The 24263-nt window shown below is 36.4% G+C and overlaps 1 protein-coding gene across 2 annotated transcripts in view; it reads right to left on the bottom strand.

The window, feature by feature from the left end:
* Nucleotides 1-243: 243 nt before the first annotated feature.
* TLK1 (tousled like kinase 1) overlaps nucleotides 244-24263 on the bottom strand; it is a 68238-nt gene continuing 44218 nt past the window's right edge. For both annotated transcript variants that reach the window (XM_063400536.1, XM_063400535.1), the window contains exons 12-21: nucleotides 17431-17497; nucleotides 13740-13837; nucleotides 10577-10658; nucleotides 10226-10317; nucleotides 10050-10139; nucleotides 9261-9430; nucleotides 7866-8001; nucleotides 5301-5412; nucleotides 4898-5005; nucleotides 244-1996 (exon numbers count right to left, since the gene is read on the bottom strand). In XM_063400536.1, the coding sequence (XP_063256606.1) occupies nucleotides 1820-1996; nucleotides 4898-5005; nucleotides 5301-5412; nucleotides 7866-8001; nucleotides 9261-9430; nucleotides 10050-10139; nucleotides 10226-10317; nucleotides 10577-10658; nucleotides 13740-13837; nucleotides 17431-17497 (1132 nt within the window). In that variant the 3' untranslated portion in view covers nucleotides 244-1819. The remainder of the gene's footprint in view (nucleotides 1997-4897; nucleotides 5006-5300; nucleotides 5413-7865; nucleotides 8002-9260; nucleotides 9431-10049; nucleotides 10140-10225; nucleotides 10318-10576; nucleotides 10659-13739; nucleotides 13838-17430; nucleotides 17498-24263) is intronic.

Below are 24263 nucleotides of genomic sequence, written 5' to 3'. Positions count from 1 at the left end.
ACTTTCGAGTTGTTACTGTGCAGTCTATTCAATCAAATGAAGTTTTGGTTACCTCATCATGACAGATGTTTTAAGTTTCATGGAATCTTCCCCTTTCACCTCAATGTTACTTAAATTAATTATTGTGTTATTTGCCTTCTGTCTGCAATTAAGAATACTTTGCTTTAAATATTTTTGTGTTGCTCGCTGATAGGGTTATGTGATTTGCCCTGTGCTGAAAAGTAAAAACACACAATGAAAAAGTTGAAATTTCAACTGCCGTTGTTTATTACTGTTTTGGCTACATTCTCTACAATTTCAGCAGCATCTTAAAGAGACAGTTAACATTTCTTTATATACAATGAAAACAAAATGGCTTGCAAGATCAGAAACAAGAGCAACAGTTTAACTGTACAATACTAAATGAAAACCTGTGGTAATACAGCCTCCTCTTTCTGCAACATGGACAAAATTACATACAGGTATTCAGCATCAAGAATGGGATAGTAAAAAGAATAGTGAACAGGAGAGAGATACACTGTTCTGAAAAATAAGTTTCTACCATACAAGGCAGTTAGAAAATGTTTCACATTTTAAAATACCTGTACAAGCCACAAGAAACATTTCCTTGTTGATAGGAACTTCCAGAAATAGAGAATAACCATGAGCAACTCCTACATCTATTATCGCTGCGCTCTGCAGGGCGAGAACGCAGTAAACTGACTGAAGGAACTGTACTGTATTGGCAACACAGATCTGCTTCACATGCCTTGATTGTTAATGGATTGCCTGATCTCAATCTCTCGTACAGCTGACTTGCACCTTAAGGAGGTCGTTTGACTCTTGTAAAGTAAAAGCAACATCATTTAGCAGCAATTAAAAGCGCCTTGAGGGAGACTTAAAAAAAATACAATATCCAATTAGAAAAAGCCATACTTTAAACATTTGTACAGGAATAAGTTGCTGAAATTTAACTGAAAATGTGACATCTGTACAACAATTTACAACAGAGCTAGAAGGGAATTTATCATTATTCCTGCATAGAACATTATACATGACCTGTTTGCATTTGGTTTCATACTGTTGCTTGCCTCTATTAGAAGCCTGGAAGGTTTCACAAGTTTCAATACCACAGCAAATATAGTATTTTTAAAAAACTGAATGGATTTCAAAATTAGCAATCTATTTGAGAAGTAAGTACCAGGAATTCCATTTCACCCTTCCAATTTAAATTCAGTGAAACACCACCACATTTTTGGAGGTACAAGCCTGAGTAGCCAAATAAAATACTCCAATTTTATTTGAGAAATCTGATGCTGAACATTATCTTTCACTGTCTCACATTCCTTACTTTGGTTTCAAAAGATCAATGTCTTGGAAAGATGGCAGTTTGTTTCATTTATAACCAGGCACAATTTTATTCCTGTGTTTTCAAATTTGCTCACTACCCTTTATTTAAATAATGAAAAACTACCCTTCATGTTAGAACTTTCCAGTATCCACCAAATGTACTTTAAACTATTAAAAAGATTATTTACAATGTTCCCCAGAAAAAAACTAAAAACCTTTTCTTCAGTCTTAAACACAGTATACCTGTTAGTTTGTAACAGGAAGTGTCATCCTTCATCCTTCAGTGTTTAACGGTGTTTCTCAGAAGGGCACATTTATTCACAGTCCATGATCCATTCCAATCATACAAATGACACTATGTAGGAGGACTTCAGTCTGAAAACACAGTTATCAAACTTGTCCTGTGTAAAAACACTCAAACGCTTTCAAGCTCAAGTCTGCATCTGAAAACTAAACAAAGGTATCATCCCATTCCTCAGCTGGAGAAATTTCAGTACGAAATAATGCTTGAAGTAGGTGGTGTAGGGGATGCTGCAAGGCCAGTCATATGCAAGTTTCCTGAAGAATTTGATCTCCTCATATGAGGGAGAAGATAAGGATCATTAGCCAGCTGGTGGACATCAAATCTATCCTCTTTTCGGTATGCTAAACAGCGTCTGATAAAGGCCTAGAAAAGAAATGTAGAAAGTTACAGTAACACTCTAAATATTTACATTTGCTTTCAGGCAAATAGGCATGTCCTCCTGGATGAACTAGCTGCTAAACAGATTCTTGCTCTTAAATAATTCAACTCAAATGACAATGTAACATTTTACTGCTGAGGCCATTGAAGAAATGTAACATCATGGCAGAAAGTAAAAATCAGCAAATTAATTGGCTTTGAATAATCACACTTCAAATATGTATTTCCATTTTTAGGAACGATATTTACAAGTAAAACATTAGCACCTCACTCAATTAGATTTTTGCATGTTTTATGCCTGAACAGACTAATAAAAACCAGGAGCAAGTGTCAGAGGATTGAAAAAGGAGACCTTTCTACTTTCCCCAATGAGCTTCTAAAACCATTGAGTGAGGAAGAACAGGTAGATGATGCAAACAGAATTTCAGTGTTTTAGCTGACTTTTGAAAACACATTTCCACATGTGCCATGACAGGGTATAGCAAAACATGCAATTGACACTGATGGTTGCCATCCTCAGTAGGCATCATATAAAAATATTTAGGAAACTACTACCTTGCTGAAGCATTCTTCCCATGAAAAACTCAATCACATGTGCTTTAAATGATCTAATCAGTTGGAAAACTCTGTAGCTAAATTCACTATGTCATCCCTACATTTAGGTCCATAAGGTGTATGCCAATCATTTTGTGCTGAAAGTTTCTCTCAAGTCTTATGTCTAGCACACACAGAACATTTGGTCTCCTGAGAGCCTGGGCTTCAACATTTAATGATAGAAAATCCTTATTATTGCTGCAGAACTGATTAGCACATCATTACTTAATTTAGAACTTAATTTAAAAGAATTACATATATCTTCTTTGATAAATCTGCTCAGCTGTTTGTTCTTTGCTCCAATTAAAAACTGGAGATTAAAGGAGAAAATCTGTGCTACAAGTTCCAAAGACTCATGCTCGAATTTATTTCTATCATTTGCATATCCAGCATGAACAAGGTACAATACAAAAATCATGCACATCTGTTTGTAGATATTCACATGTTCTTGGATATTACAGATTTTAATAAAATTCTTCACAGTAAATCCTTCAAAACAAATGAACTGTAAACAGTTGCTTGCCAGATCCTCAGAGTAACAGTTTGTGTCTAAAATGTTTTAAAATATTTCACAGTTTTGTGGCACCGTAGCCACACTAGTGTGAAGCAAAGGAGACCACTGCGCAAAAACGGAAACAGTGAGGAGGATCAAAGGACAGTTACAGTCTGAAAACTAAATAACAATGTCATTTGAGGTTCCATATTTATTTAATCTCTGTGTTTTCCAAATCAGAATTTCAGTTTACAAGCTGTTGTTTTCCAACTGCCAGGCCTATAAATCTGAAAAACAATTTGGATTCCACAGAGACATTGTAAATGGTCTGCATTAAGAAGTTCCTCTGAAATTGTTTTATAGCATTTCCACCAGAGAATAATTTCTCCCTCTCTCTCACAGCTATCATGACAATGGTTAATATGAGTGGAGAATACTGGAAGTTTATTTTAGTCTTTCAAACAAACAGTGCATGCAAATACACAGAGAATGCAAAAAGTCGCCAATTCTCCATGCTGAACTGTCTACTCTTTCCTAACAACCTCTACATAAAACCTACTAATGACAAAGAAATGTAAAGTTAAGAGACAGATATAAACTCTTACTATGTAAACCTAGCAGTAACATGATGCATATTTATCAACTGCATTCAAGGGACAGCATTTTCAAATGCTGATGAAAAACCAACAGCCAACAAAAACCTCAAACAAAAAAAACCCAGTTCTAACTACAATTTTCAACCAGTTTTTCATAACCTGAAATGCAACTCTCTCACTAACACTGCTTTTAGAAAATATAATGAACAGAAATATACCACCACTTGTAATAGCAAGTTTATGTACCCAAAAGACTTATTTTCTTGATAAGTTACTGCCTCTAGAAATATCTTTCCTTTCCTTTTAATCTTTAGAAGCTGAATCTTAACATTCCTGAATTTTTGGCATCTTGTGTCCCAAATCTAAGTATGCTTAATTAGTTGCTGAAACTTGAACAGGCATTCTACTATCTTGGCATTTTTTTTCAAACAGCACATCTGTTGCATCTGGTCATCGATATATATTTCAAAAATTGGGAGAGTTTTTACAAGTAAATAACAGAATATTTTCTTCCACTCTCACAGAATTTGGTTTATGTCACAGATGCTCATAGTAGTAATCATTTGGGAAATCATCTTAATCTGTTTCTGAATACCCAGTCTGTGTAGAGGAATTGACACCTCTGTGGCAGATGAACCATTTTGGCAGTTTTATCTCCTGAATCAGCACCAAAATATGTTCTTGATTCTTCATCTCAAAAATTCCTGTTTCTAAACTCAGATTTAAGTTAATACACACATACTACAACCTTTCAAGGGGAAGAGTATTAGAGGTCATATCCCTCAGGTATCTGGTAGTCAAGTAGTTCTTCTAGCCAATAAGGCTGCAGAGAATAACATCCACTATTTTCAGAAAGAGCTTGCTACTGTTAGCAGCAGCATTTCACAGGAACTGCTAGTGAGACAGCCTGAATGAGACACAGAAGGTCCTCTGGGAAAAAGTAAAGCAGACAATTTTTGAGGTGGCCTACTTAAAAACCACTTGCAAATTTCTTGAAAATATATACGGTTTTGCTTTGAAGTACATGATTTTGTGAAGTCCCAGAGCAAGGTTGCTTAAATAAAAACATCCGAATACTAGTTCTCAATTATGTTTTCCTACACACTTAGTTACTGTGTCCCACAGCATTCTTGGGTTAACAACAATTTCACAGCTGAATCCTTCAAGATGAATGTTTTACTCAGAGATTATAGCAAAAGTTACCTTGGCTTCATTGCTTACAACAGGTTTGACAGGGAATTGAACTTCTGTGGCTTTTAATATTGTATTTTCTTGTAAGATATCTTGCTGTGATTGATTGTGGCCAAATGGCTGCAAAACAAGCACATGATTTTTTTCAGAAGATTTATCCAACTACTTTGATTTCATACATATTTATGGTATAGTAAGTTCTTGCAGTGTTAATACAAACTGCCAACTATTCTGCAAATAAAAAAAGTTACAGGCAAGATTTTCTAATTTACTGTAAAATCAATCAAAGTACACCACCAAAAAGTAACACAAGTAATTTTCCATGTAGATTCATGTCTTTACAAAGGTAATTAACAATCTACTGAGAACAGGAACCTACACTAAAACTCTTTAGATTTTCTAACATTTTCCTTACCTTTCTCCCATAAAGGCATTGGAAAAAGATTACTCCAACTGACCACACGTCAACCTTATTAGAAATCTTTGGTGGCTCTTTGCCAACTACAAAACACTCTGGAGGCAAGTACCTGGAGAACAAAACAGGCATTTCAGTCTGTAAGTATGGCATCACTAGAACATGTTCAATTATCAAACTGCACAAACACCTCACCTACACATCTCTGAGCTTTGACAACTGTACAGCTGCCCTACAATCTGCATTCCAGCACCTTGCAACCCACCAAAACTGGTATCATGGTTTTTGTACAGCTGGTCAAATAGAGGGGTCTATTACACACACACAAGCACAAATACAAACATTTTTTACCTTAATTGCCAATTATCACTTTTTTTTTTTTAATTGAGACCCCAGGTAAAATATGAAGCCATTTATCAAAGCAAGAAAAGATGAAGGTCAAATAGGGCATTTTACAGCAAGACCTGGCTAGGAATCAAAGAAAATGCAAATATGGCTTAAAGACTCTTTACTCAAGTTGTTAGTAAAAATGGTAACATTACCCAGAGGGGTATATGATAGACAAAGATAATTGTTGTTTCTGTCGCTATATTCTGCAGAAAAGGAATTTTACTTAATGGAAGCTGAGGAAGTTCCCATGCCATTCCTGAATTACAGAATAACTGATGAAGTGGAATTTCCTTTACAAGGCAAACAAAATCTTCCAAATTTATTAATTTAAGTGCAATCAAGTATTACTGACTGTAATATTTAAAATTGAAAAAGGCAAAAAAACTATTAGGGCAACAACAGAATGGGCACTCTTTTGTCAAGAACATATAAGACTTAAATAGAAACTTTGAAGAAATATTTGTAGAAATGGACATAGGCAGAAAAATGAGAAGAAAATGCAACCATTTTAAACAGTATCACAAACCCTCTTCTGGAATACCTGTCTACAATTCTTGATTAGAACAGTCAAGACAAGTGATCTTAAAGTATACAAAAGGAAAGGTTACTAAAATGATCTGAAGAATGGATAGTCTACAGTTCAGAGGGAAAAAAAGTGAAAACTACAAAACACCAAGGAAGAAGTACTAGGAAGGGGCCACAACCTCCTTGAGGGAGGACAATGTTAGCACAGGAACAAACAAGGATAAACTGGCCACAAATATACACAGTCTGTAAAGCAGAGGATTAGGTTTCTAATGATCAGAGAACTGAGGTTACAGAAGACAGTTCAAACCAGATTACTGGGACCAAAACTAACTAAATTTAATATAAACATCTAGACGTTTACCAAAGAGATGATACAACCTAACTGCCTGGGAAGGCAGGTAAGGGGACCCAGTGACTGAGGAAATCCCTTCCAGGGCTATGTTATTACAGTTTGTGCAATGTAGTTTGGACAGACTCATTCCCAACCTCAACCTCACTGTAAGTATTTCCCTCCCTAATGAAGATTTTGGGCTCAGAGAAAGCATGAATTAGAAATGCAGAGATTCATCATGAATCTATAATTATTACAGATCTTTTTTTACTTTTAAGTTTGCAGCACCACTAGTGCCTGAGGCATTCTAGATGAAATACAAAAGCCAAAATTTTTCTGATATATACTCCTAAAATAAAACATTTAAACTGGTGTTTAAATAGGTAAAGCATTAAAAAGAGTAGCAAAAGCCTAACACTTCTAAAATGCTTCAACTTGAGTAATCATTTCTTCACAGTATGTGAAGAAATGGCATTTGCAGTGGCATTTGTGGAAGAGTATGTGTTTCCTTTTCTAAAAACTCCAAAGGAAAAGGCAAAAACTTTATTACATACAACTCCTGACTATGGGAAGAGGTGCAAAGCAAATGGGAATGACACTGGCTTCTCTGTAGAGCAAATGATTGCAACAACCTGGCCAGTACAGGATTGCTAATCCCCCACCCTGACTAAGCCAGCACATACCCAGGCTCAAGGAGCTACTGTGCCATGAAGAATCCGCATCTTTAGAGACTAAATTCTAAAAACAGATTTTCTGCTAGCAATGAAATGCTTATTTCCTATGCTTTGGCAGCTCTAAAACTCCAGTGTTTTGGATAAGCACGCAAGTACACAAAAAATGAATCACAGCTGCTGAGCTGTCATTAGCCTTTAGGAAGGAAGACTGAATACTCTCTTGTCCTAAGGACATTACCTGTGTGTTGGTAATCCCTGTTCTACCATTTCCAGGTACTAAGCACCCACACTTCATCATCACAGCTCTGTCAAATGTCTTCAACCACCAGCAGCCAAAGATTAAATGCCCGCTTCTTCAGAGGAAACCATGTTTCTAAACCACAGTGATCATCTCCACATTTATTGATATATACATATTTATAAATAAATAAATAAAGAACACACACACTCTCTTATTTTTCTTGTTATGTTGTCCTTCTAATATTTGGGAATATCAACATCACAATACTGCACAAAAACCTCCGTCACCCACGTTAGTAGTTTTAGTCCTAGTTGTCTCTCCAAGTTGGTTTTATAAAACAGCATTTATAAAATTAGAACAATGATCCAAAGTCTAAATAGCAAAATGAAACCACGCCTTACCAGTAAGTTCCTGCTCCCTGTGAAGTTAAGTCCATTCCATCCACCCCATAGCTATCATCATCCATTATTTTGGACAGACCAAAATCAGTAATTTTTATTTCTCCACATGCTGTTCCATCTACAAGAAGGATATTACCTATTCAGGGAAAAGAAAAAAGAAAATTACTTCAAAAAAGCTAACAGAACACTTTACTTTCAAAACCAGGTTCAATTTTCAAGAACACCTAACTTCATGAGGGTAAGTGACAATTTTACAGAATCAAAGACTCAGAACCATAAAACAGTCTGGGTTAAAAGGGACCCATGACCAAACCCACAGCCTTGGTGTTATTAGCACCATGCTTGAACCAATTGAGATACATTTACATAATTTTACATCCTCAGGTCTAGAGTAACTTGACTATGACAAGTTTCTGTGCAGTTCCAGCAACTCTTTAGGTTAACCATCATGATCTGAAATGGCTCTCTCAGCTGGGAGCTGGCTGGTCAGCAAAGAAACACCAAAATGAATGAGGAAACATCACAATGCAGCACTATACTAGTTACAAACAAGTTTCAGTATTTTTCTGCCAGGACGAACCCTACATTATAGTTTTCATGGTTTGCATATGCCACAAAATTGTGCCATGAAATTGCTGCAATCCTACAAATCTTACTCCATGTGTTAAAGTTGTACTATAATTTCTCAATATAACAATTATTTGATGAAGTTCCTTTGAGAACAAAAACTGATGAGACTAAAGAATACATTCTGTACAATTTCATAAGATGAGAAACCTGTGTGAACAGTTTATTACAGAAGAGAAAGCAAACAGCCTGGCACTAAGAATTACTTTACAAACCCCATACATGGAAGTGTTGTAGATTAAAGCACATGAAGAATATAAGCATCATTCATGCAAGATAGTAAAACATGGAATCAAGACAAATACTGTTTATAAAAATATTTATTATTCATTGTAAAGAATACTCTCTGTAGAGTCCTGTTTTGGAGTGCTTATGTTGGGATGCTGAAAGAGATTGATTATATATTTACAGGTTTAAAAAAACATATGGGAAAAATTAATTACACATCAGCATTCCACAACTACCAGACAGGATTGAGCCTACTAATGATCTTATCTGTTTATACTGCTAACTACCAATCAATGTCTCTATTAGCTATATGATTTTTTCCACAAATTGAAATCAAAATAATGCAAAGTAGAAAAGTTGTAACATTTTCCACAGAAAAGGCAGAAGATTCTGGCAATGAAATTCCAAAATACATACTTTTCCCATTTGTTTACAATAACCTTGACACACAGAAGATAACTCCAGCATTTTCAGCCATGAATTACAAACAAAATAAAGGATACATAAATTACATTTTCAACCATAACATTTCTCACTTACCTGGTTTAAGATCATAGTGTATAATAGGGGGCTTGATCTCATTGAGATACCGTAGTGCATTTACTATTTGCATTACAATGGACCTAGCTTCTTTCTCTGACATCAATTTATGTTGTTTGAGATAGAAATCCAAGTCATTGCCTTCACAGTATTCTAAAACCGTGCAAAACCTAGGGTAGAATTTAGAGAGACAAAATGAGAGAATGTATCATACTGCACAATCAGAAACAGACATGACAACCTAGTTTCATTCTGACAAGTTTAAGAATGACTGCCTGAATATTAAAATATATGAATGAAATTGTTCATAGAACACATGGTGTACCTATTAGCTTGTGAAAACTGATGCTAATCAGAACATTCATACTCATTAAAAGAGAGAATGCATCCATATGGATGAGAAATTAAATAAACCCTCTTTATTTATAGTAGACACACTTCTCAAAATCAAAATACCTTAACTACCCCCTGAGATGTGACAATTGCATGCAAAGAGGTGCAGCCCAGTTACCAGGGGCTGCACCTAAGTAGTAATGCTCCTGATGTCATTTAGTCTTGGAAAATTATCTAAGGTATGGCAGCCTTTCAACACCAGTCAGGTGTTGCAAAACACTCTCTTCACCACCTTAGAGAAGGCCTGTAATACTTAGCATATAAAATTCTGCAACTAGTGTGGGGTTTTTAAAATGTTTTGGCTGAAAGCAAGAACGTACGTTATTTTTGTTCAAATACTCTTCATTTCTGTTTATCTAATATACAGCACCAAAACCCTTGCCAAGCTCTACTTACGTATCTGTATCCAGGGAGAAGTAGTCATACAGTTTAACTATTCGGGGGTGATCCAGTTCTTTGTGTATCCTATACTCTCTGCAGGCATGTCTAAAAGAAGATGGACACATTAACCTCCAACAATCAACGAAATGCTATGAAGCTTAACATATGAAGTGTAAGTAATTAATATTTACTTGTGGTAGTTTTCTTTCTTTTCATCCCTCCAGCTTTTGTTAAGCTGGTGAATCTTCACAGCAGCATATCTTTGTTCGTAAAGATCAAAAGCCTAAAAACGAAATGCATGAATATGGCAAAGTTATAACCAAAGGTGATAAAAATAATACCCAATAAAGTGAGGAAAAAAACTGGTACATAATACACAAGTCTACTGACAAGGCTATTGTCATGCTACCTCCCCTCCACAGCTTAACTGAATTCTGGTTAACCCATTACAATCCTTCTACTTAATTAGATCCCCTTTGTCCCTCCCCAATTAAATGTACATGGCTCAAAAATTAAGATTTATCTGACTCAACAAACTCTACCTTGTATACTTCACTGAAGCCACCTCGGCCAAGTAAATGGAGTAACAAATACCGTTCATTCAATGTGGGGTGATCTTTAAATCTTGAAAGAAAAAAAATTGTTTTATTCTGTTTAAGGTATACAAGTAGCACCTAAAATGTACATTTTTTAGTATTACTCATCAAATAAAGTTTTCTTTTTAGAAACAACATATAATATGCTGAGCAACATCACACCAAGAAATCTTATGATACAACTGTACAACATGACCAATTTCAGTACCTTTTGACTATTTAGCTTACACATACCATCACAACACTGTCATCAAAACAGTCAATCCTGGCAAACATTTTGTTATTTTTCTCATTTTTTTTTGAGGATAAGAAAAGTGTGCTTAAATTTAACATGTGATACATGGGTCTCTCATTGTTGTGCCAAATTTTAGAGAAGACTCACACTTCAACTTTCTGGAACAGACAACATGGACATTCTTCCAATTTCACACAAAACATGACCAGATATGTTGCATATTAATGCTTCTTTTTAACAAATTGATTTTATATAACACTAAGAAGTTAAAACAAATCAGAAACAGCAATATGGAGAAAATACACAAAAGAACTGACTGTCTGCTCACACTCTAAGCAGAAGCAATATGTAAACACTTCTTTTCCAAATACAAAATGATGCTGCCAGACCAAGAAAAAGGACCATACACCTTCTCCTAAAATTTATAGACGACAAAATATATTCGTCCATCCACTCAGAGGGAAGGGATCTGAATATTCATCACATTCTTAGTACAACAATGAGACAAGGCAAGAATCGAAGGCAAGCTACCAGTAATATTCTATAGGAAACTTTAGAGAAGAGTTTAGGGCCAGTCTGCTCATCCCATCCTTCCCTATGCTCTACAGTTTTGTAAGTATGGTCATAGGTAGTCAAGCATTTGAGAGAAGATATATACTCTTTACTTGCCCCTTTTAGAAATAAAACTTTCCTTTTCATTTACTATAAAGATACGTATTTCAATGCTGAGTATTTTTCTCAGAGAAAATGGTTTCAAAGAAACCATAAACAGTAATTAATGTATTCAGTGTAGAAAAACCCCCAAATTTAGCAGCAGCATTATTAGGCATTTGATGTCATGTGACCAGTAGCCCAATTCTTTTTTTTATGGTCTTTCTATTAGATGTGTACCTCTGGCAGGTCAGTCTTGTCTATCTTACCCCCTTCTCTCTCCCCATTGCTTTTGCTGCTCTGTGGCTCTCCACGGCTCAGAACCACAGCCCAACACGTGGGCTCCAAAGCCACACAGGAAGCTCTAACTCACACCCTTAGCTTGTGCCATTATTGCAGTGCAGTTGTAGACATACAAGGTTGTCATGGGTAGATGGACTGTTGCCAGAACAAGGAACAGGTTTAGCTTTACACCACAGCTGGAAGGGGAAATCCCAACAGGAGCTGAGCCAGAATCCAGCAGCTGCTTTGGCTGAGAACTGTCTCCATTACCAAACAGCCACATCACCAAGACACGTTAGGAAAGTCAGGGGTTAGAGACCTAAAGCATTTCTCCATTGCTTCTCTCTTCTACAGCTATAAGCTGTGGCTTGACCACTTGGTAAATGCCTGTCTAAACTTCCACAAAAACATGAACAGTTTAAAGCTTTTCATTTTGTACCATAAAATGTGTTAACATTGACTGTAGATGATGAGTAGTGAAGCTGCACTATCCTGCTTGTCCATGTCCTGTAACTGTTTTCAGCTGTGACTGTAATTTGGACATTCTTCACATGCAGTGTTCTCGTAGTCAAAGCCTGTCATTTTTCTGTGCCATTTATTCCTTATTGTTGAAGGATCCTTTTTTAAAGAAACCTAAACCTCTTCTAGTGCAAACACTGAAGATTTAAAAAGGTTGTCTGCTTTGTTCATTTGTTGTAGGACATTTATTTAAAAATAATAGCGTATATTTTTATTTTAAAAAATATTATATATATATTTTAAAGGAAATACTCTGCCTTCAATATGTAAGTATCAACACCCATTATTTTTCATACCCAAAACACAAAACAATTTAGCTATCAATTAGCACTAAAGCCACATGGTAAAGAAACCCTTCTGTATTACTGCATGGTAGGTAGCATAGAACAGTTATGCACAATTTCACATCTTTTTCTTTTAATATTTAAAAGCCTTAGTGTATGCATAATTCTATTCTGTCTGAAAAGTAAGAAATAAAATAAAATCCTAAAGGCTTAAGGCTACAGTTTCATAAACATTTCCTAGTGCACAAAGTGAGGAGTCCAGTCCCATCATGTCCTTCCCCCTGGCTCATTCCACCCTTGCACTGTCCTCTCTCCTCATGGCAGCATAAATACTTTTGCAACTAGGCAAAGAACTAGACCAGGAAATTGATCCTAGATTAAAATTAATCCAGAAAAATAAACCACAGGAGCTGGTAATTTGGATTGATTGGTTCAGTAAAGAAATGCCACTGCAAGCACGTGAAAGAAAACAGGGCTGAGTAGCCAGGGAGAGGCAGAACCAGTTCCTTTCAAGCAACAGTGCCAGCTGAAAGGGTTGGTGAAACTGCAGTGTCTGTATTTGTCATCATGGAACACAGACTTAATTCTTTAAGTTATGTAATTAATACTTTCAAAACTACCCAGGAACAGTTCGTATTATGTAGCAATTTAACATTGTCATTCACAGTGAAATACAAAGTAACAATATAATATGGCTTTTCCTGTTAGGTACCTATACTTAGCAGGAATGAAATCAACGTGCCATAAACACAAAAGTAATTTTAAGTGTAGCACAAAATTGCTGCTGGTGCATCAAACTTCCCTGCCATTTTCTTGCATTACGATCAACTAAGTGAACTACATTAAGTTATCTCACAAGTGGGTTTTTTTGGATTAGTAATATGGCCTAGCAAGTTTCAGCTCTTCACTATAAGCTGTGTAGGTATGTTATTTCTTGCATATTCAACAAAGACATTAATAAATTTACCAAACCGTAACAAATGTTAGTTAACTTTAAATAAATTGGTGTTTCAAATACATAAATAAACATAGAGAACCAGAAAGAAATTATGAACAAGTCTCTTCTACAGGTAAAATGTGATCGTAGAGAATTACTTTAAAAACAGACATGCAAAATTAAGACAGTAAAGACTCTTACTGTGAATTATCTTCATTATTTATTCTTTTCAGTTCTCTTATGTGAAGATTCCTAACTCTTTCCAAACGTTCAAGTTCTGCTTGTATTTCAGCTTCCTCCTGCAAATGAAAAGAAGAAAATATAAAAGCTCATTTACTTCCCATTTGAAAAGGGTATTTTTACCCCTGCATCAATACTAGTGGTGATGGAGGGACATTACATTACAAAACCCTGCTGAACTAGAAGAAAGCATTGCTTTTCTCTTAAAGCCAGAAAAATTCAGAAAGATAAGGCAAAAGCCTGTTTCAAGAAATTTTTCTGCTCATGAACCCACAGGTAATGGGATGTTCATGGTTTTGTTCTGCACTGTAGGGATGCTATTTGAAATGAGAGGCAGCTGGGTTTTGTACCTCAGCCAAGGAGATAAATTATCTGGGAAGCGGTCTGAAATTGATGTACAAAAAAAAGAAAAAATGGAGATATGGGCAATTACAGATTCTGTTCAAACCGACAGATTAAGAAAAGACATGTAAAATATTTTAAGGCTGAAGTGCAAATCAAGTAAAAGTATAAAAGAGCACATCATTACAGCAGAAACATTCTCTATGTGCTGATACAAGACACCAAAACCAATCTAATTTGAAAAGATTTTTCCATTTGAATCTTATTAAAATTACAAATGAAGAATGTGTATTGCATAAGATTTTAAGCACAGATTCAAAAGAAGCATGTCAGGTAGGAGCACATTCCTTAACTTATTTCAGCACTTAATTTTATCTCATCTTTATGCTATGCATTAAGAAACAATGAAATAATTATTTATTCAGGTCCTCTAAAATCATAAAGATTTCATGATGCCCAATTTGTGGAAACTTATGTGTCTATACTCAAACTGAGAAACATACTCATTGAAAGACATTCCAGGCATACTGATTTCAGAGTTAGTGCCTCTAGAACTTGAAAATTTGAAGAAAGAGGAGACAAAAGTAGTCCATATCAGAAAGCTCATAATTATGGAATTATTTTAGCTGAAGAGGAAAAAGGCCTGGCATCTGATACATATTTTTTTAGTAGCAGCACCCATCATCACCTCTTGTTATTTTGGCACAGCCTTTTGCACAGCCACATGGTATATCAAACTGGAATACTAATCAATTTTTTCTTTAGGAGGAAAAAAAAACCAGAAGAAAGAAAAGAAAAAAAGAAACTATCATCACAAAAATATACATATTTGTTTTTTGAAAGAAACTAGATTAGTTCTCCAACCCAATTTATTTTCTGTACAACCTGGTGGTGCTGGTAAAAGCAACAGGGCAACAAGCCATGGCACAAGGGGATGGAGGCACAAGTCAGCAAGGCAGAGAGAAAATGCCATAAGGATACAGTATTTTCATAAACCTGTATCCTGAAGCAACAACTGTATTTGTATGATCTAAAACTCATATGAAATGACCACATATCCAAGGAATTGAGGAGTTTGGACTAGATGATTTCAGTGGATATCCTGAAACCATCCCTATAAATGATGGAAAAAACTTCTCATCCCAAAGACATGAAATGAACCTCCATGGAGGAAATGAGAATCAAATTCCTAGTAATATAAAAGCTGGACTAAGTAGCACTGATCTGCCAGCAGATCTGGATGGACCATTTATTTTTCCTAAGATACAATGTCAAGAGTTGGGTGTTTTCCTGTTTATATAATGTTAAACTCTTTTTTTCTATATTTAGACATATCCCTGCAGTTCTCTGTTGAACACCCTGAAATGATAGGCAGTTCCTCATAACCCAGTAGTCCTTTATAAAGAATTTCAGTCCTTCTCCCCTCACAAAAGGCCACACACTTATACACACAATTGTCTATGTTCTTCCCAAAGGCTAACAAAAAAAAATCCATCAGTTATGCCTCTTTTGGACCTTTTTGTTCATACATTATGCAATTCAGTGCTTCTCAAAATGTGGTTCATAGGCCAATGTTAGTCCAAAGAAAACTGGCTGGTTGCATTGTTTCCAGCTGTTATTTAGGACACTCAGGCTGTGAATACCTTTAAGCAAGAATGAACCAGCTTAGCTGCCTCAGGTCACTGCTACATAAAAGCAAGTGAGAAAACAAGAGCCTCTCTCCAGGACCAAAGCAACTAGCTGGAAAAGAATTTCCTGGGTAGCAGTAGGAAAAGAAAACTGGTGGTGGCAGCATGTACAGGGCACCAAAAATAAGAGCACCAGGAAAGCATCTCAAGAGTGAAAAGGAAGAGGAGCAGTCAGCAAAACAGCATATGCTGATGGAATGAAGAAAAAAAATTTAAATAGCAAAGAAGCACAGGGAAGAAATAGAGCCATGTAAAATGAAGGCAACTAAATTGGTTTTCTTAGTTAATGACAAAATCCATATCACACACAAGAATTATAATGTAAGAATGTATTTTTATTATTTGTTTCAGATGTACACAAGTATGGTTTGCTAAGAATAACATTTGTTTCCCTCCTGGCATTTAGTCAAGGAATTTCCATCTTTTGCAAAGTACTCCAGCATTGATGCTCAAGGTGAAACCAAAATTCCAGTATTAAGTAACCCTGTAACTGTTTATTTCATCTATCATTTGAAATTCCCATTAGACTTCCATAAAGTTAAAGCATGGGAAAAAACCCACAGAATTTCTTAACAGAATTTCATCTGAAGCTGGAGCTTCTAAACCATTAACAATAAAGAACAATGTGGGCAGTCTACTCCACCAGTGCCAGCAAATTATATGCAGATTTCCTACTACAGATTCAAGTACTTTCCTGTCATATTCTTAGAAACAGCTGCAGCTTTCTCAAGGGGCCCAGTTCAGTTTATTATAGTAGAATTATAACAGGTGGCTTGTACATTTGGAGAGAACAGGCCTGAAACAGACTCTTGCAACATTTCAGGGGAAAAGCACCACAACCTGTTTTGATTCAACAACTCGGGAACTACTACTCAGCACATGTAAGTCCTTTTCTTTCACTCTCATGGAGGTATTTCTGTCTGCATCAACTGCAATTCCATTTTACAGGTTACTCCTCAAAATCTTTGCTTGAATGAGCAATAGTTTCTTCATATAATAATAATCTCACTACACAGATTTATTAGGATGATGGGGTTCAAGAAAAAGGTTTTTTCAAAAGTCAAAGACTAGAGTAAAATATCTGATTGCAAAAATAATTTAAGACACAGAGAAGAGATTTTCCATGGAAGTAGGAAAATTATATGCTCTTGTGATAAATAATATGATAACTGATAAAAACTGAAGTGAATACTACAGATGATGAAAATATTACATTAATTCAGAGGTACAATGCTTGTGAATTGGGCCTTTTTAAAGGCCAAAAAACAAAAAATAAAAAGCCCATATATCAAACTTGGCTGGTTCACTGAGTTCTGAAATGAGAGCTCAGAAAGTGGAAGGGGAAGAGGAAGGATTGATGGCATCAGCACTGTTAGCACTCTTAGAAGGATTTAAGGAGCCAGCACAGTGTTACACTGGATGGACTCATTATTGCTCCCCTGTAATCCCAGTGTTTATGAAAAGTTGCAAACAAACACAAACAGAAACAAAAGGAAGGCCACTACTGGGCATAAAGCAGTACAGCAATTTTAGTATTACGTTTTCTTAATCAGACAACAACCTATCTCTTCATTTTGATAGGACTAATTTTTATGGGTTTGGTTGAGATTTAAAAAACATACCTTTTTGAGATGTCCTAATCGAAGCTTGAAAATTTCTTCCTGTTCATGGTATTCTGCTAGAGTCAAACTGAAAAATGAAACAATCATGTAATTATTGTTTTTATATTGTGGCAAACAAAAAAAAGCATTTTTACTTAAAAACTATAGTATAGCTAGTATCTTGTTATTTACTGCCACTAGAAGTACATTTTTGAACCATCTGAACATCTTGGAATTGTCATTTCAGGGTCAAAACATACTTACAGAATGCCTATATTTGGGATTCTGCAACATTAGCTGCCTCTCCCACTGAACCATCTATGAATTACCTAGGTGCATCTTGAATCATATCACCATCCCAGATTTTAGCTGATGCTACTCCACTGCTTGGTTCTCAACTCTGACGCATTCAGAAATTAGACAAGAATGATAACACTGGATGTCTGAGCTGTGATTTACAGACAGTAGTGCAAAACCATACATTTCAAGTTCATTAGCACTACATTTTGCATGAAACCACAAATTCAGCTTTGAATTCACATGTGACTCTCTCGCTTGTTCTCTTTGCATCTTCCTTTTCTCAGCAATTTCTGGCTACAAATAATTCAGTGGTCCCTTACTGTCTATAGACTTGCTCAGACATAAAGTCAGTTATCATGCAGAGAATCTGGACTGTTTGCACAGATTAGTAACTAAGAAACCTGTCAACTGACTGCATGCAGTACCCATCTGATGGACAAAAAAGACAAACCCGAAAAATAAAACCAAGAGTTAAGTTCCAAATAAGAAACGATGCACATATGAGGAAGAGAAACAGGGGATGGGGAAGGAGAAAGAAGCATGGCCTCCTTGAAAGGGTTCACACAAATCCCTACAAAAGAAATTAAAATTACATTTTTTGTTGTTTTGCCTAGACCTAATGCTTCTTGCATGACATAAAGTTAAATCTCATAGTGTAATACATTCTCACAAAGTCCATATTTCTGTGGGTTCAACTATCAGATAGGAAGATTGTTGCCCAAGGTGGTTGGAAGGCTACACATGCAGTATATATTGCAGGTCTGAGGACTAGAATGTCTTGAGAAACACCACTAGTTTTCCCAGAGATGAGGGACACGAATTCAGGTTTTTCTTACAGCTAACGCTGACCAACTTCAACAAAATTTGCAGAAATCTAACAGACTATTTCTTCCTCCCTTTTAAACTTCCAGTTCACAGTTTTCAGAATTCCAACATCTGTATTTTAATTGCATCTCAAAAGTTGTTGATAAAGGAGTGCATCTTTTTCAGATAAAATCTGGTGGTTCTGAAGCTTCCATAGAGCCCTTTTCCATTCCTGTTATTATAAACACTGAATTTTGCTGCCCATTTTCTGATTTGACCAGGACATAAAACTGATTCAACCAAAACTCAGTGAAATTACTGAGGGTTTTTTTGACCACACCATCTAAATTTTCAAGAAATTGGAAGGAGCCTCACAAGGCTGTAGTTCTTTCATCAGCCTTCTGGGTCTGTAACGTATAGGAAACACTCAGATCAGGCGACAAAAGCACCCATCATCACACCCTGTCAGAATCTGAGATGCAAGCAATCGTTTAAGACATGTCATACAAAATTACCCTGCATCTCTTTTTCTTACTGGAATTCAGAGCAGTCTTGTATTACAGTCAATAGACATCTGAAGGCAATGGAGGGAGGAAATCTGACTCTCCAAAAAAGGCAAAAGGTCTCTTACTACCACATTTTGGGACCTAACATTTATATCCTTTTCCTAGCAGAATCTCCTCTGGGTTTAGACAATGTATGCTACATCTTAAAAGAAGAGGCATTAAAGCAAATGTGAAATGGGCTGTGTCCATAGTTAGGAAAGCTGGCAATGCGCTTGGACTTTGTACAGTCCAAGCAACAGCAAGAAACACAAGAAACAAATGCTCCAATTCCTGCTGCAATACCTCTACTGGCACTAGCAAAGAAATCCAGACCATGCTAGATGCCTTACAACAATATCCCTGACACTTTTCAATACTTCTATTAGAACAGCAAATTACTCTAATGTGGATTAAGTTCTCAGTTAAAAAAGACCAATGCCAATGTTTACAAGGTTGAATATTGTAGTTTCCAGATTCTTGTCTACAGTATAAATGACAAGTTGTACATTTCCAGAAAGACAGATAGTAAAGTTTGTCTTTCTCAGGAAAAAGATTGAGTATTTTAGGTGGCTTTGCAAAGCTGAACCACCAGTAAAACACACTCAAAATATGAAGTTTAAGACATGATGTACCAGAACTTTTAGTGAACACTGGGAGCCCTAAAACCACAGACCCCCTTAAAAACTAACATAATACGGAAAATCTGGTCCTTTTTATAAAACCTGAGGTGTCCACACAGAGTTACAAAGTGCCTAGACAGCTCCAGCAAGTATTGCCTTTCAGAAAGTCCTGAAACAGCCCTCTTGAGCACAGAGCACAACTTGAACGTCATATTGAAAACATTAGGATTCAAAGTCACTCTTTCCATGTTTCTATGCTATAATACAATAAATCATTGTTTTCCATTTTTCTATTTCCTTACAAATCTAACTCTATTAGAAGCACAGCATGTTTCACAGCAATCTAAAACTGTCATTACTGACCACCACATTTCGGAGAAAGGCACATAAAACACAGAGCTGTACACAGATATAGTCACTTTGGATTTTGTTCATTTACTTCTGAAAAACAAAACTTTATTCTCTCATACTCAGAAATGCTTTTTTAAAGGAGTTTCACAGTTTTTATCTAAAAACACAGTGTACTTTGTATTAAAATAGCACACAGCAAGCAGCAGGAAGCCAGTAACAGTGTCTATTTTCTGGCTGTAGGTCACCAGCCCACTGCAGAGTCTGGAAACATCCTACCAGCCTAGAGACTTCCCCATCAGCCCACCCCTTTCCACCTGCATCCCCTCACCACACCTTTTGCCAGGCAGTGGCATGCTGGAGGCACCTTTAGAGAACAGAATTACAGAATCACACAATGTCTGGCTTGGAAGGGTAAAGACCACCTTGTTCCAACCCTCCTGCCATGGACGGGGATGCCACCCACCAGATCTGGTTGCTCAGAGCACCATCCAAGGCACCTACAAGACACCCCGGATTCCTGCAGAAGGGGTTGCTCCTCTATCCTCTGAGACACACAGGTCTCATCAGACGTGGAGGGAAAAAGGCTGAGGAGCACAGGGTAGAACATCAACCAGAAGCAAGGCTGCTGTCATTAAAAGCTGGATAGTCGGGCCTGGGGCTAATCTGAGGAGCACTGAGGAAGAAGTGCAGCTGGGAACAGGTTGCATGAATTAATGTGGCACCAGTCTGGTCCTGACCTTTTCTGCATAAATTTACTGTACAATAAATGCTGTATTTTAACTATCTGCAGCCAAATAAACTGAAACACATGCAGTAAATTCCTGAAATTCCCCAAAATGCACTGGACATATTCTGTGTATGCAGCATAATTCTCCTGTGACATACAGGGCCACGATGTGCCGCTCTTACTTGTTGCTGGAAGATAGTACAGATAGTTTTCCTGAAAGGCTTGATTATCACCAATTAAAAGGTTTGATTACCATCAATCCACCAATTACCACTTTTTTTTTTAAGTTCTAAAGAATAGGGCTTTCAGAGGCTTATATTTTTGCCACCAAATTACAAAGGTTTTGACACAATACACAAGTGTAGACATAACCAGTCTTCTCTGCACGTCTTCCTCACAAGTGCAGACACTTCTATACCTTCTATAGTATAACCTTCTATAATCAAAGTTCTTTAACTAGTAGATACAGACAAGGCAAAAAGCCCAAACTAGCCACATCTTTCTTGGTTTTCACCATTATCAAGCCTGGTACATTTACATCTCTCTTCCCACCTCTGCCCCGCTGGAAAATCATCCTGGATACATAAGCACAGCAGAATGCAGCCATGCTCCAGAACACCCATATACACATCCAATATAAGCATTCTGGCTACAATTTCTGAAGCTCTTCTCTTTTGGTCCAAGCTTATTCCCACTTCAGTTCCCCAAATTTATACGAGGATGAACAAACTTCAACCAAGTCAAAACCTTTCATGACGTCTTTTCACCCATTGTTTCCATGTTTCCCTTAGAAACAGACTGCCTCAGGAAAGGAGCCGTCTTTACTTGTCCAGCTAAGCCCAGACACATTGTTGGCACTTCAGCCTGAAAGAGTTCCTGAAAATATTTTTATTTGTTCCATACAGAACAGAATGCTCCTGCTAAACGCTGCATTTGTTCAGCCACAGTGACAAGCGTTGCCAGCTCTCCCTGCTCTCCCAGTCCAAACTGCATGCAGGGACAAGGATACATGCAGGCTACCACAGAGAACTGGGAAGCACCTGAAGAGGTGACAGGGAGGTGAATACAACTGAATTGGCTGAAGCTGCAGAGGAAAGATTCCACCACCCAAACCAAATAAAACATTGCTCCTAGAAGGAATTGTCTCATGAAACAAGAGCTGCCTCCAAAAAGCGGGGACTTGCATTACAATCTTACAGAATCCACTCTCACGTCTCCAAAGAACTTGGAAGAGAATTTTCAAACAGAGTTTTTTCCAGGGCTAAGGAGGCAACCTCTACTTCAAATAAATACTTTTTCTTTAAATACATTTAAATTTATTCCTTTCACATAAGACTAATAAAATTACTTTAATCAGCAGAAAAAAGAACTCTCAAAATTGAAACTACTTTTTAATTTTGGCTTTGGCCACAAAAAGGAGAAGAATGATGGAAAACCAGGACAATCTTTAGACTCATGTGTTCCATGTTACTTGAAGCACCAAGCCACCATTCACTCACAAGACACTGGCAAGCTGGCCACTTTTGTACCAATAACTTCAGAGCAAAACTTCTGCTTTTACATTCCTATCAGAGACAACAGGATATTCAGCTAAACTAAACCAATGCAATGCCCTTATTAAGAATGCCTCAGGCAATACCTTCAGTCTGTTTCAAAACAGTCAACACCTGTTTGCAGAAAAAGCTTCAATACTCCTGATTGTTGCAAAGCTATAGATCATTTTGTCAATACCAAAAGCTGGAGATATTTTTTAAAGCAAACAATGCAGTGGTAAAGACACCTGTTGGTAACAATCCCTAGCAAGTCATTTGTATGTTTAAAATAAACCTGCTTGATCACTTGCTTGTACGTTGTACTAATTCACTGCTGGTTTAGTTCATTAATCTCAAGCAGCTCTGCATTTCCTCATGCCTCATAAACAGAACCTTCTCCATTTGACTGTACTAATTAAGATCATTACTGTCAAAGTAATGCAGAAACAGTGATAAGCAATGTAATAGGAGAGAATCACATAGAGCATATGACAAATTTACTCTAAAATGGAAGTGTCTAATTAATGTTTTACCAAGATACACGGAACAATTAATTCCGTACTGAGAAGCAGAAAGGAGTCAATACATAATACTACAATACAAAGTTATAACAAATCCTAAATACAAAAAACCCCTTTTGAGTAAAGGCCTAAGAGCATAATGTGGCTTAATGATTCTGTGATCTCAGGATGCATTACAGATCTCCTCAAAGATCTGAAACAAAATTTATAAGCTTGTGATACAGGCAAGTCATCTCATATATGGATTATATAACAATTGAACTATCATACTTAAATGCAAAAGAGTTTTCATTCAATAACTGCTGACATTTTTGCTAGCATTAGATACAAAAGGACAAATTTGATTGTTCTCCTGGCAATTCCATAACAAGTAAGCATTTTCATGTGTCATTTAACATGTAACTGGTTAAGCCAGATGAAATGAAAATTTGCAGTCGTTAGTAAATTTGAAATTATTTAACACCATGTAACACCAGAAAATATTCCAAAGTTTATTACCAGGAATTCATCCTGTCCTACTTAAAAATTAGCACACGTTGCCTGTATTTTTTCCCCAGTTTATATTTTATCATCTCTCAAAGCAGCAATAAGATTATGGGAGTATAACCAGCCAAAGGTTAGCAAATAAAAATTTCTGTAAGTTTTCAGGTATCTTCCATTACTTAAATGTTACTTTTAATAACAGGAGGGATTACATTCAATCACACAGCAGTATTATTTTTAACAAAATAGCAATATTTACTGTACTATTCTGAAATATTAATTAGGGTCTTAGAAAAAACACAGGGACTAAGCTTTACACTAGAGTCACAACAAGCAATGATTCTTCAGCTCTCTACCAAAGCACAAGTAATGCTAACCAAGACCTGCTCATATTGCCAGCCTTACTACGGTATTTTCATGATATTTTTGTCACAGTAGAACAACTTCACAATGTGAATTTTAAGAATGATGCATTATGCAAAATACATGCAGCTGTCTTCAAAGGGATGGTCCAAATGTATTTATTTAGCAGGATCTAACCAGAGCAATTTATATACACTGCATCCCCAGAGTATAAATTACTGCCTCCACACGTCAGAGGTGACAAGTGACCATGCTCAATGCAGGAAGCTTACTTCTGCAAAGTCATACAGATTAATTTGCTACTCTTTTAAAGCTTAATTATTTACGTTTTACTTAAAAATAAACTAGGAATAGATACACTATCAGCTGCAGCCTCTTAGCATAAAGGGCAGTAACTAATATCTTGAAGCAGCAATTTCATAAAATGTTCAAATTAAGTGCCAAGAAGACATCTTCATGTGCCTTGAATTACACCCTTTCTGTCTGCAGGAAAAAAATGGCCCCAGAATAAACAGAGTTCTTTAATAACTTTCAAATTTTGTGTTTCAATGACAAAAAAATACAACATTGTTAATATGGGAAATGGGATCAGTAACTTCTAACAGTCG

The sequence above is a fragment of the Prinia subflava genome, chromosome 6 (genome assembly GCF_021018805.1).
Source record: "Prinia subflava isolate CZ2003 ecotype Zambia chromosome 6, Cam_Psub_1.2, whole genome shotgun sequence".
Lineage (NCBI taxonomy): Eukaryota > Metazoa > Chordata > Aves > Passeriformes > Cisticolidae > Prinia > Prinia subflava.
Note: the sequence above shows the minus strand (reverse complement) of the source record. Positions and strands in the feature narration are given on the sequence as shown.